We start from the raw sequence: 13,415 nt of genomic DNA on the forward strand, positions 1-13,415 counted from the left end.
ACTGGTTTCGACGGCCACGAATTTACATTTAGAAAATAGCATGATTTTAGCCAACAACAATCGAAAGATGCGATTACAGACATTGCCCTTGTGGAAGAAATTGTAATTTGAACTGTAGCATCAATCAACAACCAAATAAATAATGTCAAGAGATACTAATTGAGAATGCATCAAGGAAATTTCGCTTTAAATAGATAATATCATGAATAAATGCAGATTAAGAGGTGATGAGATTCAAATTTCTCTTCTGGTCATCTGCAGGTAAGACTCATATTATGTCGGACCCAGTGCCTAAACACTAGGATGAACCAACTGCAGTCTCCAGCTCGTCCAAAAGATCTACAGTCTCAGCGGGGCTTGCAATCCAAGCTGTAGTTGATGCCAGGCGAGCCTAATTTATGATGAGATAAGGTCGGCTTGAATCATGTGGGAAGGGGTATTTAACTATGCATACCTTGAAGTCGTTCGCTCCGGCAGATAGGAACTGGTCACCAATATGCAAAGTCCTTGAAGGATCAATTCCACCAAAATATTGTTGACAGACGCGAACACCCCATGATTTATCGCCGATGTCCACGAACACATCGTTGCCACCTGTATAATGTTAGAAAACCTCAAGTCAGTCTCGCTAGCAGGGAAGCGAGGTAAAAGGGGAAAGGCAGTATATCTACCATTGAAAGCACAGAATGGCAGGCGAGAACCGACGGTGGATCGTTCGACAGTGTTCTGAACCACAAGGACAGTCTCTTCTAACTGTTCACGATTGATTCGAACCCCATTCACGGGATAGACGCCGACTGCTCGATCCTTGCGCAGCACGCCCGCTGGGAGCTTGAGATTCGCAGCGCATGCTCTCAGAGCAGACTCGGCGAGATCTAGAAGCTCCTTAATGTCATCCTCAGCCCAAGCCGTCATGTCATCGAGCAGCCATTCATCTCGAGGAACATAGGTTAAGCGGACATCAGAATCCTGGTCGAACCGGAACAGGAAATTACTCTCGCCACCCATGACAATGATCCCTTGTTTCTGAGCGGCAGTAAGGGTGCTCGAGTCGTGCACAGCATCCAAAAGACCTTGGAGCCGATCGTAATATTTCGGTGCTTCCTCGTATCCTGCAGCTGTCACGATGCCTACTTTGCGGCCTTGTTCCAGGAGTCGCAGAATCCGTGGAATCACTGGGTTATCTGGCATTAAACATGCCCCATCGTCATATAGAGTCACATCACCGTCGAATGTGACTAGCTCAACGTCACTGGAGCGAGCTAAGCCTAACAGTTGGGCGGAGTTCAATATGAGTCGGATGTCGTTGAAGGATGGAGCTACGAATCTCCGCCGGCTGATGAATCGTTGATCATCCTGATACTTGAAGGCATCCTCGATGTCCAATCTTGTAAAGAAGTTCCCCACCGAAGGTACTAGAAGCTTGAGTTTGGACTTGCCTGGTGCGTTTCGTTCGTGATGCTGGACTGCGAGCAAGTTCAAATCAGCCTCAATTCCACCAAATATCTTGTTTGCCTAATTTCCCTTCGCTTACTGTGATTATTGATGAGATTTTCCACATCTCGCATAATCTCTGCGTAGCGCTGATAAGTGTCGGCCGCGACTGTTTTCAATCCTTCGCTGTTTTCCTGGTATGTCACGGTCGGCTGGGAATGCAGTACAAAGGGGACTGCCAATAGGCCCTGGTCGAGGAGGAGGCCCTTAGTATTCGTGATTGCCTGAAACTCAATATATATTGAAAATGACGTACTTTAATCCATTCTATCTATTCAAATCTGTCAGCCTAAGGTGCGTTTGCATGTGCGAAGCCTGCGATGCACCTACCAACTGATCCCGTCGATGGGTCTAAGCTGCGGAGTTAGTGTACACCCCACATCCCTGATGATTGGCTAACTCTCTCCTCTTACCTTAAGAGCATCTATGTACGGGAGTCAAGGAGTCAGCAGAGTCAGTAGATGGGGTAAAAAGGGTAAAAGGATATACATTCAACGCGATAACGAGTCGTCATGGTGGATGGTTCCTGATGGATCAGGCTACGGTGTCATTTGGCTAACGAAAGATGTCAATCTCCGGCGCACGGTCCTTCTATAGATTAGGCCATTTGGTTTCTGACTCATGAAAGAGTTTGTTGACTCATTTCTGGAAAAGACTTACGAGCAACTTGGGGTCTTTCATACTAGCGGGCTATTCTGAAAGGCTTCAACAACACACCATTCCCTTTCTATCTAACGCTAATCGTGTTGGCTTAGTGAAAGCTTGCCGATCCTATTCGTGGATCTGAGTCTAGAAGGCTGGAGGCACCTGCAATTGCAGTAAGTATGAGCAAATGTGACTCTTTCTGCGCCATGAATGAACACCCTGGCCTTTTTTTTTTTTCGCTCCACAGCCCGAGTCAACACCATCGGCGTCCGAGATGATTACTGCTCTGATTTCAGCTTAGAAATGACGGTATGATGCGTTTGCTGGATGCCTGGATGGCCTGTAAGCATGTGTACATTCAAGTACTTAAATACCTTGTTCAGGCATCTGAATGTCCTCGAAATTCAATTCCAACAGTCAATATATTGAAGATTATCCAATCGTGACTCGCCATAGAGATCAACCTTTGTATAGAACTCTCTACATTTGTGACTTTCAAAATCGCAGTTTACTTAACAGGAATGCTACTAGCATCACCACGATCTATCCACACTTCAGCTGCTTCAATAGCTGTGATTATGACTAGTCAGGGCAAAGCAGATGCTCCACCACCTTACGAGTCGTCAAAGGACTATGATGACTTTGTGATCGACAATAAATCTAAAGAACTACTTCTGCCTAACCAGCCCGACGACCTTGGGTTCGCAGTCTCATCTACCTTGACTAGAGGCCTGCAAGTACCATCACGAACCGCCACAACCTCATCTGGGTTTGAATATCCAGAGGAGCTGACACAACATAATATCTCGAAAGATCAATGGGGCGACTTTACACAGGTTATCTGTGAGGAAGCAAAGTTATCACGACAACAATGGACCACAGTGGTCGGGAAGGGGCTGGGCACACTCGCCATCGGCGGGTTGATGGTCGGTTTCCTAGGTGCTATTCCAGCCGTTCTTGTCGCACGTCATATTCGACGACGAAAAGAACAGCGTAATCTCAGTGCTGCGATGACTGGATCTCAGGGCGAGCGTCTCGCGCATCATATCTCGCACTGGAATGAGGGTTTCTTTCGTCCTCGAGGACTCTTGATCAGAGTTGATCTTCCTGATGAATTAGTCGATGATATGGAAGATATGGATCTGCATTTGGGAGATTGGAAAGCGAAGGCTGACCCAAAGGCCCGTGATAAGGCTGCTCTTAAGGCGAGAATTGTTATTATTCCATTGGAGGGAATAGCGTCAGATTCAGAAGGTACTTGGTACACAGCTACAAGAAGTGTTTGATTACTTCAGGCAAAATAAGCTGTGCCTCAACCTCTAACGAATTTTCTACGCCTTCAAGTTTATCCTCCTCTCCTCAACTCAAGCCTTCTCTCCTCTACTCAAGCCTTAACGATTTATTCTCCTCTTATTAATAGCGAATCTTTGTGAAAATAAAAGCTTTCTTTGTTGACCTATCCAGTTTCCTATCCCTTAGAAGCCCGAGGTAATATAAATGTTGTCTATATAAAGGGAAAGCGAAGCATTATAAAGCTATTCAAGTTGTTGATTGATTTGCGATGTAGATATCATTGGCATCGGGAGGGAATCCATCCTAAAACCATAAGTATAGATTGAGAGCTAAGTTCCTACGGCGATGCAATGCTAAGGCTATGGTAATAAGCGATTGTGGAAACTCTTACTGTGGCAGACGCCGGAGTTTATTCATTGACATAGCAGAAAAAGAAGAGAAAAGAAAAGATCCAAATATCTGACCAGAGCGTACATATCATTCGTAAAGATTTATTGAAATTTGAAAATATTTGACATCAAATCCCAAAGAATTGAGTTAATTGAATTCAAGGAATTCAGAGCGAGTGCTAAACTCGAGCTGAAGCATCTTGCTTCTCAATATGTTGACTAGTTCCGACCATCTCCATTTTACTTTCCATTACTTGGTCACGATCCTCAGCATCTTGATTACCATGGCGACCGATTTGATACCACGGCAAGGCAAAGAGCCGATCCATACTCTCCAGAGAACGACCGGCCGTCTCTGGAATGCTAAACCAGACCCATATTCCACCAATCACCGTCACGATACTGAAAAACCAGAATGTACCCTTAGGATCAATACCGCCCTGGGCGACAGGAAGCAGCATATTTGGAACTGCTCGCGAGTTGCCGTATTGGTTGGCAAAGTGCAATGTCATCGCAAGGGACGTAGCTAGAGCACGAATGCGGAGCGGGAATAATTCGGCTGTTAGGAGATATTGCATGGAGTTCCAGCCAAGTGCCCAGCCAAATCCAGAGATATAGATCATAGCAATGGCTCCCTGGCTAGCACCCTTTTTGTGGGCTGGAAGTTTGAAGCTATCATCGACGCCCATTTCTGGCACCGCGGTCAGGAAACCGGCGACGTAGATCATAGAGATTGCCTGGAAAGTGATTCCTAGAAGCAATGCTCGCTTGCGGCCAATCACATCAACCAAGAACAGAGCACAGAGAACGGCGGCTACTAGCTTGATGATTCCGAAGATAGCTGTGACGAGCAGGTTCTCGTTATTTCCGGTGATTCCCAATAGCTTGAAGAGATCTGTGGCGTAGACTGTGATTGAGCCTGCCCCGGACCATTGGGACAGGAGTTGAGCCATCAGGGCGATGTAGATACGGTAGAGGTTGGAGGGAATACAGAAGGCTTCTTTAATAATTCCTAGAGGCCCAGAGCCCATAGTTGCCTCCATCTCGGCTTGGTGTGCGGCATCGATGTCAGTAAACTCCCGCACGACATATTCATGATCTGGAGGTAGATTGCGAATTCGGCTGAGATTTGCTAGAGCCTTCTCCGGCTCGCCTTTTTTAATGAGGTATCTGGGCGACTCATATTGCAAGAAGGACAGAATAAAGATTAAGCCGGCAAAAATGACGTGGAGACTGGTGGGGATTTCCTGCAATAGAGAATTAGCAAGAAACTTAGATAGTTATGTAGCTTCTATTTGTGTCTCTTACCCATCTCTTGTGTGTATTGTCGCCGATGTTCACCTGGCACCCGTAATTGGCAAAATAGGCCAATACAATACCGAGATAAACAAATCCAGTGAAGACACATGTGCATAGTCCTCGAATCGAGGCAGGTGCCTATTGAAACATGTTAGTGATTTGCAGAGAAGATCACGGATGATATAGTTCAACGCCAACGTACGATCTCAGCCAAGTAAACTGGAGCGACAACCACAGTCTGGCCCACACCAAGACCAGCAATAAATCTTCCAGCATAGACAGCACCCAGACTACCATTATTTCCCATGAAGATTGCGATTCCAAGGATCCACAGGATACACAGCTGACGGGTAGCCCAAGTACGACCGATTCGATCACAGACTAAAAACGCGCTAGAATTGAAAACAGATGTAGTTAGCATCGAAGCATTATGATAGAGGATAAGAAATGTCAAGCAAACATCAATGGATGTACTTACAAGAGAGCGCCTCCCACTGATCCGATCTGAACCATGGACGACACATTGGCTTTGATGTTGGTTTGCTCAACAGTGCTGTAAGAGCTGTAGTTGATGTATCTTTGGAAATCCTTTGAGTTGAATGCACCAGAGATCAAGCCCTCGTCCACACCACGAGCTGCGCCCATCAATCCGAAAGAGATGACTGCAAACCATAGCCTCCAGTTGAAGATCTCCTTTGGTTCCCCTAGATTCTTCAAACGGAAGATGTTGACAGGCTTCTTCGCCCCTCCTGCCATGATGAGTGATTTTGACAATTCAGGACTAAGAAGAGAAGAAAAACAAGAAGAATAGAGGAATATAAAAGAGGTAAGGAGGGTAAGAGAGAGAGGAAGGTGGAAGAAATCAAGACGAAAATGAGAGAATCCGGTCACTTCTCGGTGACTTTAATAGCTCCGAGCACACAAAGAGCACGGGGATCGTCTCTATCACATCGGCCTTGGTAATGCGGGGGAATCTCGGTAGTGACAGCAAGTTGCATGCGTATACGGAGTACATTGTGTACGAGCCAAGTGCGATGGCAGCTCGGGTCTCCTGCCCCGCGATAATAGCAACATAGTACTATAGGAAAGATATCCACACTGCTCGGCCTTTGAGCATTAAATGGCATGAACCGAGTATCGGTGAAACTCAAACAGGATCGGCCACGGCTGGGGAGCAGCGCCAAGAGAGCTTGCATCCCGAGAAAAACTCTACGTTGCATTTTGATTTGCCGGAGTCGCCGTCAATCACTGTCGGGTCCTTTACATGCCAAGACAGAAGATGAAAGCCCTGCGAAGACGACACATGGCTCATGCGGGTGTGCTCCGGAACAGGCTTGACCCCTGTCACACTAGGTCAGCTGCTCAGGTGGTGTTGGGGTTAGGTTTAGGGTTGGGGTTGTCTGATGGCACCGGGCAGAGATGAATATACATGAGGTTCTTGCCCCTGGAAACCTTCCCTGAACGACTTGGAGTTGAGGCATCGTAGAAAGTGGCGTTGGATGTTGAGATTGAATACCCCATTTCCCCGGGTTGAAGCTGTGTGCGTCCTCGATCACCACGCGAATTCGGAGAAGTTCCGCTGGGCGAGAGTGCGGGTCTGTGCTGCTTGGCGTACACGATGTCAACGGGGGCCAAAGTGAGTGGGCACCTGGGGGGATTTATGACACTTATCGCGATGATGATTGGCCGAACAGCAGCAATACGGGGAAATGTCACTCCGCATCTTCTTGGCGTGGGGGAGTCATGGCGCATGGCGGGGTGCGGTAGTTGGAAGTTTATCGAACACACAAATTGAGTTGCGGAGACTGGCCGTAGTCCTGGAGGTACTCCGAGACATATGTCCATTGGCTTGCCTTTTAGAACGTCTGGCTAGTTAATATGCCCTTTCCCGATGTCGCTGGAGTCGTCTTTGAGGTACTTTGACTTTCCGTCTATCGGAATCATACGTGAGTGCAAGAAAATGGACGGCGGCATTTTTTCTATCTCAGAAGCTTGTATCCTGTTATATGCGCGACATAAAGAATGCAAAAGGCGCGAGCTCTTGATCCTAGAGAATGTTTGTATACATAACAACTTGACCTTTAAGGGTGCCGCGTTACGCGCGAGATCAGTCGACCTGTTCATTGTTGCTTATACTTATGGACAGATAACAACCCCTTGAGACTACTATACAAAGTGCAATTTTTTAGATATGTAGAAATACAGACAAATTCATAACCACAGGTGCAGCCAAGGATGCAAAACAAAGAGAAATAATTCAATTCTGCTGGATCAACTGCCTAAAACGAGAATTGCGAAAAGCCTATTACGACAGCCAAGCGGATTAGCTCCAGACCGAAGCCCGCACCACGGACGTTTAGTATTAAAGACTCGGATACGCCGATCTAAGGTGAGGCATTTTTATTTTTGTGTTTTTCCCCGATCACATATCCAGCAGGTATGGTGTATCAAAGCACCCGTATCCTTTAACAACACTCATCTCGTCGATATCGGCGTGCTTGGTTTTGAATGTCCAACCACCAACTGAGTTGTGAAGCATGTCACATCCCCCATGAGGGGATTTCCTTTCCCATAAGCAGGTTCCAAGGATACCTAGCTCTGATACAACTTCTCCACTCTCAATTCCAGCGGGACCCATTAAAAGATTGGCCAATAGTGGTGGCTGTATTCTTTCCATTAGGATATATGAAGACCACTCTGATTCAGGAACAGACTCTAGGAACTCAGGGATGTCATCTCCATAGATATTATGCCCTCCGCCCTCGAGTGATGGTTTCAGAATATAATTAAACGCGGTATTTGGATTTCTGGCTTGCTCGCGGGCATAGCGGCCCTCGTCAGAATGGTCCAATGGGTAAACGGAAACAAAGGTCTCGCGGATGGTAGTAGCAGCCTCGGCATCTGCCAAGAAATGCTCTAGGGCTCCTGGTGTAGTCAATGCTTGCTGAACCTTCTTGAATGTTGTGAGATGGCCCAGAATAGAGGGGCATTTGATTGCAGCCGATATCTCTAATCGTAGACGGGCGTCCCATCCCACTTGATCGTATTCTCTTGCTTCATACCCGGCTCGCATATAGACGACGGATATTTCCACTGGCGATGTGGAAGTTAGCCAGGGTGGCTGGAACAACAGTTCCCGGTTTTCGCTTAGTTTTGTATATTGAAGAACATCAGGTCCAAAGTCCAGCCTGTAGGCTGGAACTGGGGTTTCTCTGTCCCACAGCGCATACTCAATAGGTCGCTCATCGGCGATGTTGAACTGGAACATTATTTGAAATCAGCTTTGGAACAGGGTGTAGAGCTTGTAATATCTCTACTAACATTGTTTGGCTGGACAATAAATAGTACCGCTGTCTCTTTAGCCAAGTTACACTTAGGCTTGCCATAAGTATTATGTGCCAATGCGAGAAGATTGGCAAGCGATTCGAGGTTCTTGTTAGCAGGGAGGGCTGAAATGTCGAATTTTGTTTCTTGTCCATTGTAGGCGCTGATATGAGTTAAGTAACGGTGCATATCCGCTACCTTATTGGCATGAGTAGCACCAGCACAAGAGAATGAATTGAACTCCACTTGTTTCAGGGTCGTATTTGTGATAGAGCCAACAGATCTTGTAGAATCCTTGGCAGGGACATGAAGCATGTAGTCAGAACGAAATAAACCAGCAGAAACATTCTGGACGAATCCGGCATTCTTAGCTGCTTCATAGATTTCCCAGAGCGCGGCCGCAAGGGGTTCAACATGAAAGAGATCTTTGATAGCATTGAAGACCCATTCTTCATCTTCTGAAATCGCGCAATATAGCTTGTTATATATCGTCTGTATATCTTGTGCCTGCTGAAATCGCGCCCGGGGAAATATTGTCGGGAAACACTACTTCTCTCTCAGTATTATGATTCCGTACCCTTCAAGTTTCTCTAACAGACTTTAATAGGGAGACTGACAGAAACACCCACAGGTATAGACCGAAAACTATGTTCAGTCTCCATTTGAACTAGTTTAAGCAAAAAGCCATGATTAAGTTGCCAGTCCTGAGTTGCATCAAGGTTAGACTCAGTAATGTCCGTTTATATTGCGAGATCGAACAACCTTGATTTGAGCAACCAGCTCGATAAGCTGCTCCTCATCCGGTGGCGGAGGATGATTTCGTGCTAAATCGCCGGGCCAGGCCATAGTCTCCGTCAAATAGGGGTTCTACTTATGTCAAATTGTCTGGCTGAATCACCAACCGTGATTCACGTTGAAGTTAGTCGGGCTCTTTGTGTGAGAGCGGGGTTTATTTCCGCGGTCGCCACGGATCGCGTTTATGAGCCACGCGCCCCACACAAGCTCGAGATGACGTCTTCCGTTTTGCGTTGAAAAGCTTTTTATTTGAACAATCGATTGGAATACCTTTCTAGTGGCTAATTTTCCTCACTATGTTCATCGTTAGGTCTTTTGATCTTGGACGTGAATTGGAAGTCTTTGACTGCGGCCAAATATGCAGAAAATGATTCTTTCCATTCGCATCTCACATCAAACGACGTACTAGGTCTATGAGAAACCAAGAATGTTCAAACTGATGCAGTCAGAAAGTCCGACATGGTGTAGTACATAAAACCCACATTTTCATTATACCGCAACCTTAGAGAACAGCCATGACGGTATCGCCAGAGCATCACAGGCAAAAGATCTTGATAGTCATCCCGATCGTGGGCACTGCCGTTGCGACCATCGTGTTTGCTTTGCGGTTGTATGCTCGTCATATTGCAGTTCGTACTTTGCGAGTTGAGGATCTTCTGATGGGGATGGGGTTACTGTGTACTTATGGGGTCGCAATATGTACCGTATACTGTAAGTGGATAATCTCTGGGTGAACTGGAAGCCCCATACTAGTACAAATAGTTAATCTTGTGACAACAGCTGCTTTTTATGGCATTGGCCTTGGGCAATCAATATACGTTTTACCTAGGGAGGTAAGATTGCGCATTGCCTTGGTAAGCCGAGATGAAGTTCTACACAAGACCTTGATGAAACTATACTCATTATTGAAACTAGTCCAACTGGATTTTACAAAAGTTCTGGCCATGTGCCCAGATATTCGTCAAAGTATCAATTGTTATATTTCTTCGAAGACTTTTGGATTGTCTTGAGCATTTCAGACCGTTTGCGACCGCAGTGATTATTTTGGTAGTTGCATGGGGAGTGACGGCTCTGATTGGAAATACTTTTCAATGCTGGCCAGTTCAATATTTTTGGATTAAACATATACATGGTCATTGTATGTCTGGGCAAAATACCTTCTTTATGATCATTGGCTCTCTGTCAGTGGTCGGAGATGTGCTTATACTATGTCTTCCTCTCCCGATCGTCTGGAAGCTTCACACTCCTATACAGCAAAAGATTGAGATGACCTTGATGTTTTCTATCGGCTGCCTGTAAGAAAAAAAACGCTTAGAGCCGTGGGATATAGATGAAAGAGCTAACGACAGAGATTTGCAGAGTTTGTATATTCAGCATACTTCGCCTGATCGCACTCAAGAACTTCCAAACAAATAACCTCACAAGTCAGTACCTCTGGATTTTCAGCGTTTTAAAGGCAACAGAGATCTTATTTTTTGGATTTTATATTTCAGTGGACAGCTCCTTAACTCTAATATGGACGATATTAGAGCTTGACATGGCAATAATTTGTGGATCGCTACTGCTGATGAAACCACTTTTCAAATCATGTATAGGCTCTGTGAAAAGCAGCATAAACCAATTCGTTGATAGAACCCGGGCTCATAGCTCCACAGATGCTCCCATGACAGGGGAAATTTACAGAAATTCAGGCTTAGGTGAAGGGAGTCATCGAGAATCTCCGAGCCAGATGGGTCAGGTGCTTGAAGGAAGGCCAGAGCAATGCCAAGTGCAGCATGTTGATGTATAATACCCCGGAAACCAGAATAGACACGGATGTCCTTCAAAGAAAACATTTGTCGCTATTCTTTTAGTATACATTCACATCGACCGAAGTATTAATATTCAAATTGGTAACATGTCCCCGTGAGCGCGGGATAATTCAGGCGGATATCGCATCAATGCCGTGGCCAAAATATCAAGGCACAAACAAGAAATAAATCCAATTGAAGGTCCATTTGACATTTGTAACCTTGGTTGATTTAGAACTCATCGTGAATGGGGTTGAGTGGGTCCTAATTTCAAGCGCTGTCGACTGACCAACGCCACAGCCAATTTATCCGGCACTAATATGACACACTTTGTTGCCGCTCCTGTTGCCAAGGGCGCCTAGTGCAACGTGCTTGCAGCCTAGCCTTGTTTTACGCTAATTGTGCTGTGTGAAGACAAATAGAGTCCTTTATCGTTGTGATGTCCGCGATGCATTTGATAATTTCCGTTCATTTATCTCGATTTGACACATTTATTGAGTGGCATATGTGACTGTCTGTCTTGTTTCGACACGGACTTCTATATTGAGATGACTTCATCAAAAAAATCCGATCTAGGGAATATAGACTGATTTCATAAGGCCTTTCAAAAATTCATGTGTAGGTCTTGATTACAGCTCCCTCAATCCCGGCTAATTCAGAACCAGCCACATGTTTTACTACCCATACCTCCATACAGTGGGCGTTTGAAGACATCGGCATAGGCTAGTATGTGGGATCCCACTGGATACATAAAGCCTGACATTCCATGATGAAATGAAACAAGAAAAGCTGAATTACCACGAACTTTCTGCAAGAGCAAAAGCAGCAGCAAAAAGGAGAAAAAAGAAAACACAATTCCGATATGAGAATTTCTGCTTGCCCAAATATGTCACGCGTTGTGACCCCGTTTTTCTTGGCTACCTTGGTTCCATTGGTCGCTGGCCACGGTCATATATCGAACATTGTGATCAATGGGGTCTCTTATGAAGGATGGGATATTAATGTGTTCCCATACGAGTCCGATCCTCCGGCTGTCATAGCATGGGGCACCCCGAACACATCGAATGGATTTATTACTCCTGGTAAGTTGCTAATTTTGTCTGAACGAGGTCACCACGGCCTATTCAAAGTAAAGTACTTTTGATGTAATTGTAATTCAATGCTGATAATATCTCAGACCAGTACAATTCGACTGATATTATTTGTCATTTGAGTGCGACAAATGCAAAGGGTCATGCGCCGGTAGCCGCCGGTGACAAGGTTAATCTTCAGTGGACAGCATGGCCCGACACACACCATGGGCCAGTCATCACTTACCTTGCCAACTGCGGAGATTCTTGCGAGACAGCAGACAAAACAACACTCGAGTTCTTCAAAATCAGTGCTGTCGGACTGGTCGATGACACAGATGTTCCTGGAGCGTGGGGAGATGATCAGTTGATTGCCAATAATAACAGTTGGTTGGTTGAGATTCCACCAACCCTGAAGCCTGGCTATTATGTCTTGAGAAATGAGATTATTGCACTGCATAGCGCGGAAGAGGTGGATGGAGCCCAGAACTACCCTCAGTGCATTAATTTGCAAGTGACAGGCTCAGGGACTGCCGAGCCCTCCGGTGTTCTAGGAACCGATCTGTATAGGTCTACGGATGCCGGCATTTACGTCAATATTTACTCCTCTCTGTCGACATATGATATTCCTGGACCTACACTCTTTAGCGGCGCCGTATCTATCACACAGTCTTCTTCTTCCATTACCGCGTCTGGAACCCCAGTAACTGCCAGTGGATCTGCTAGTGCTGCTCAAACTACAACATCGGGGGTGACTTCCACTACAAGTACCGCCATCACCACATCACAAATTTCGGCCACAAGTACATTTACTACTTTGCAAACAACGACCGCTCCTTATACAACAACAATTGCCACAACAACTATTGTCACGTCCGGCGGCTCAACGCAGTCATTATACGACCAATGTGGAGGCACTGACTGGACAGGTGCCACTGCTTGCAACACTCAAGCTACCTGCACTTCATATAACCCCTATTACTATCAATGTGTTCCAACAGCAAATTGAGTGCAATGACGGCCGAATGCAGAGTTGATTGAACCTTGGAAGACTGTCAATTTCTAGGTTGAGTGTCTATTTAGCTTGCTCTCGTTTACCTAGCGTTGGTATAATTGAAGTTGGACCTAAACTCATCATGATTTGTCACGCATACTATTGATGCCTTGTAGGATGGTAAATAACAAACTTTCAGAAAATGACGCGTCCACAGACATATGTCGAGACCCCGTTCACGCGTAGATGAGCCGTTTGATTGGCTAGCAACACATACCCGTCAGCTCCACGCGTCGTTGTTAATTGGGGTCATGCTTTGGAG

At 45.8% G+C, this 13,415-nt stretch overlaps 5 protein-coding genes across 5 annotated transcripts; 2 read left to right on the forward strand and 3 right to left on the reverse strand.

Moving 5' to 3' along the window:
- Positions 1-298: 298 nt before the first annotated feature.
- Positions 299-2,008, reverse strand: isn1 (IMP 5'-nucleotidase ISN1; the record flags this gene model as incomplete). Its single annotated transcript, XM_056923573.1, has 6 exons — positions 299-391; positions 455-594; positions 672-1,515; positions 1,560-1,718; positions 1,908-1,918; positions 1,984-2,008. The coding sequence occupies 6 exons, from the start codon at positions 2,006-2,008 to the stop codon at positions 299-301; spliced, it is 1,272 nt and encodes a 423-aa protein (XP_056781610.1).
- A 709-nt stretch (positions 2,009-2,717) lies between these two features.
- N7478_007360 (uncharacterized protein) lies at positions 2,718-3,425 on the forward strand (the record flags this gene model as incomplete). The annotated part of the gene is made up of 1 exon (XM_056923574.1): positions 2,718-3,425. One exon carries the CDS (start codon positions 2,718-2,720, stop codon positions 3,423-3,425), a length of 708 nt encoding a protein of 235 aa, XP_056781611.1.
- Positions 3,426-4,000: 575 nt separating this feature from the next.
- N7478_007361 (putative MFS quinate transporter) lies at positions 4,001-5,876 on the reverse strand (the record flags this gene model as incomplete). The annotated part of the gene is made up of 4 exons (XM_056923575.1): positions 4,001-5,068; positions 5,130-5,258; positions 5,323-5,512; positions 5,599-5,876. 4 exons carry the CDS (start codon positions 5,874-5,876, stop codon positions 4,001-4,003), a joined length of 1,665 nt encoding a protein of 554 aa, XP_056781612.1.
- Positions 5,877-7,542: 1,666 nt separating this feature from the next.
- N7478_007362 (uncharacterized protein) lies at positions 7,543-9,290 on the reverse strand (the record flags this gene model as incomplete). Its single annotated transcript, XM_056923576.1, has 3 exons — positions 7,543-8,379; positions 8,442-8,921; positions 9,204-9,290. The coding sequence occupies 3 exons, from the start codon at positions 9,288-9,290 to the stop codon at positions 7,543-7,545; spliced, it is 1,404 nt and encodes a 467-aa protein (XP_056781613.1).
- A 2,625-nt stretch (positions 9,291-11,915) lies between these two features.
- On the forward strand, positions 11,916-13,108 carry N7478_007363 (putative endo-1,4-beta-glucanase; the record flags this gene model as incomplete). The annotated part of the gene is made up of 2 exons (XM_056923577.1): positions 11,916-12,111; positions 12,207-13,108. The coding sequence occupies 2 exons, from the start codon at positions 11,916-11,918 to the stop codon at positions 13,106-13,108; spliced, it is 1,098 nt and encodes a 365-aa protein (XP_056781614.1).
- Between the last annotated feature and the right edge of the window lie 307 nt (positions 13,109-13,415).

The sequence above is a fragment of the Penicillium angulare genome (assembly GCF_028827245.1).
Source record: "Penicillium angulare strain IBT 27051 chromosome Unknown utg000004l_segment0_segment0, whole genome shotgun sequence".
Taxonomy (NCBI): domain Eukaryota; kingdom Fungi; phylum Ascomycota; class Eurotiomycetes; order Eurotiales; family Aspergillaceae; genus Penicillium; species Penicillium angulare.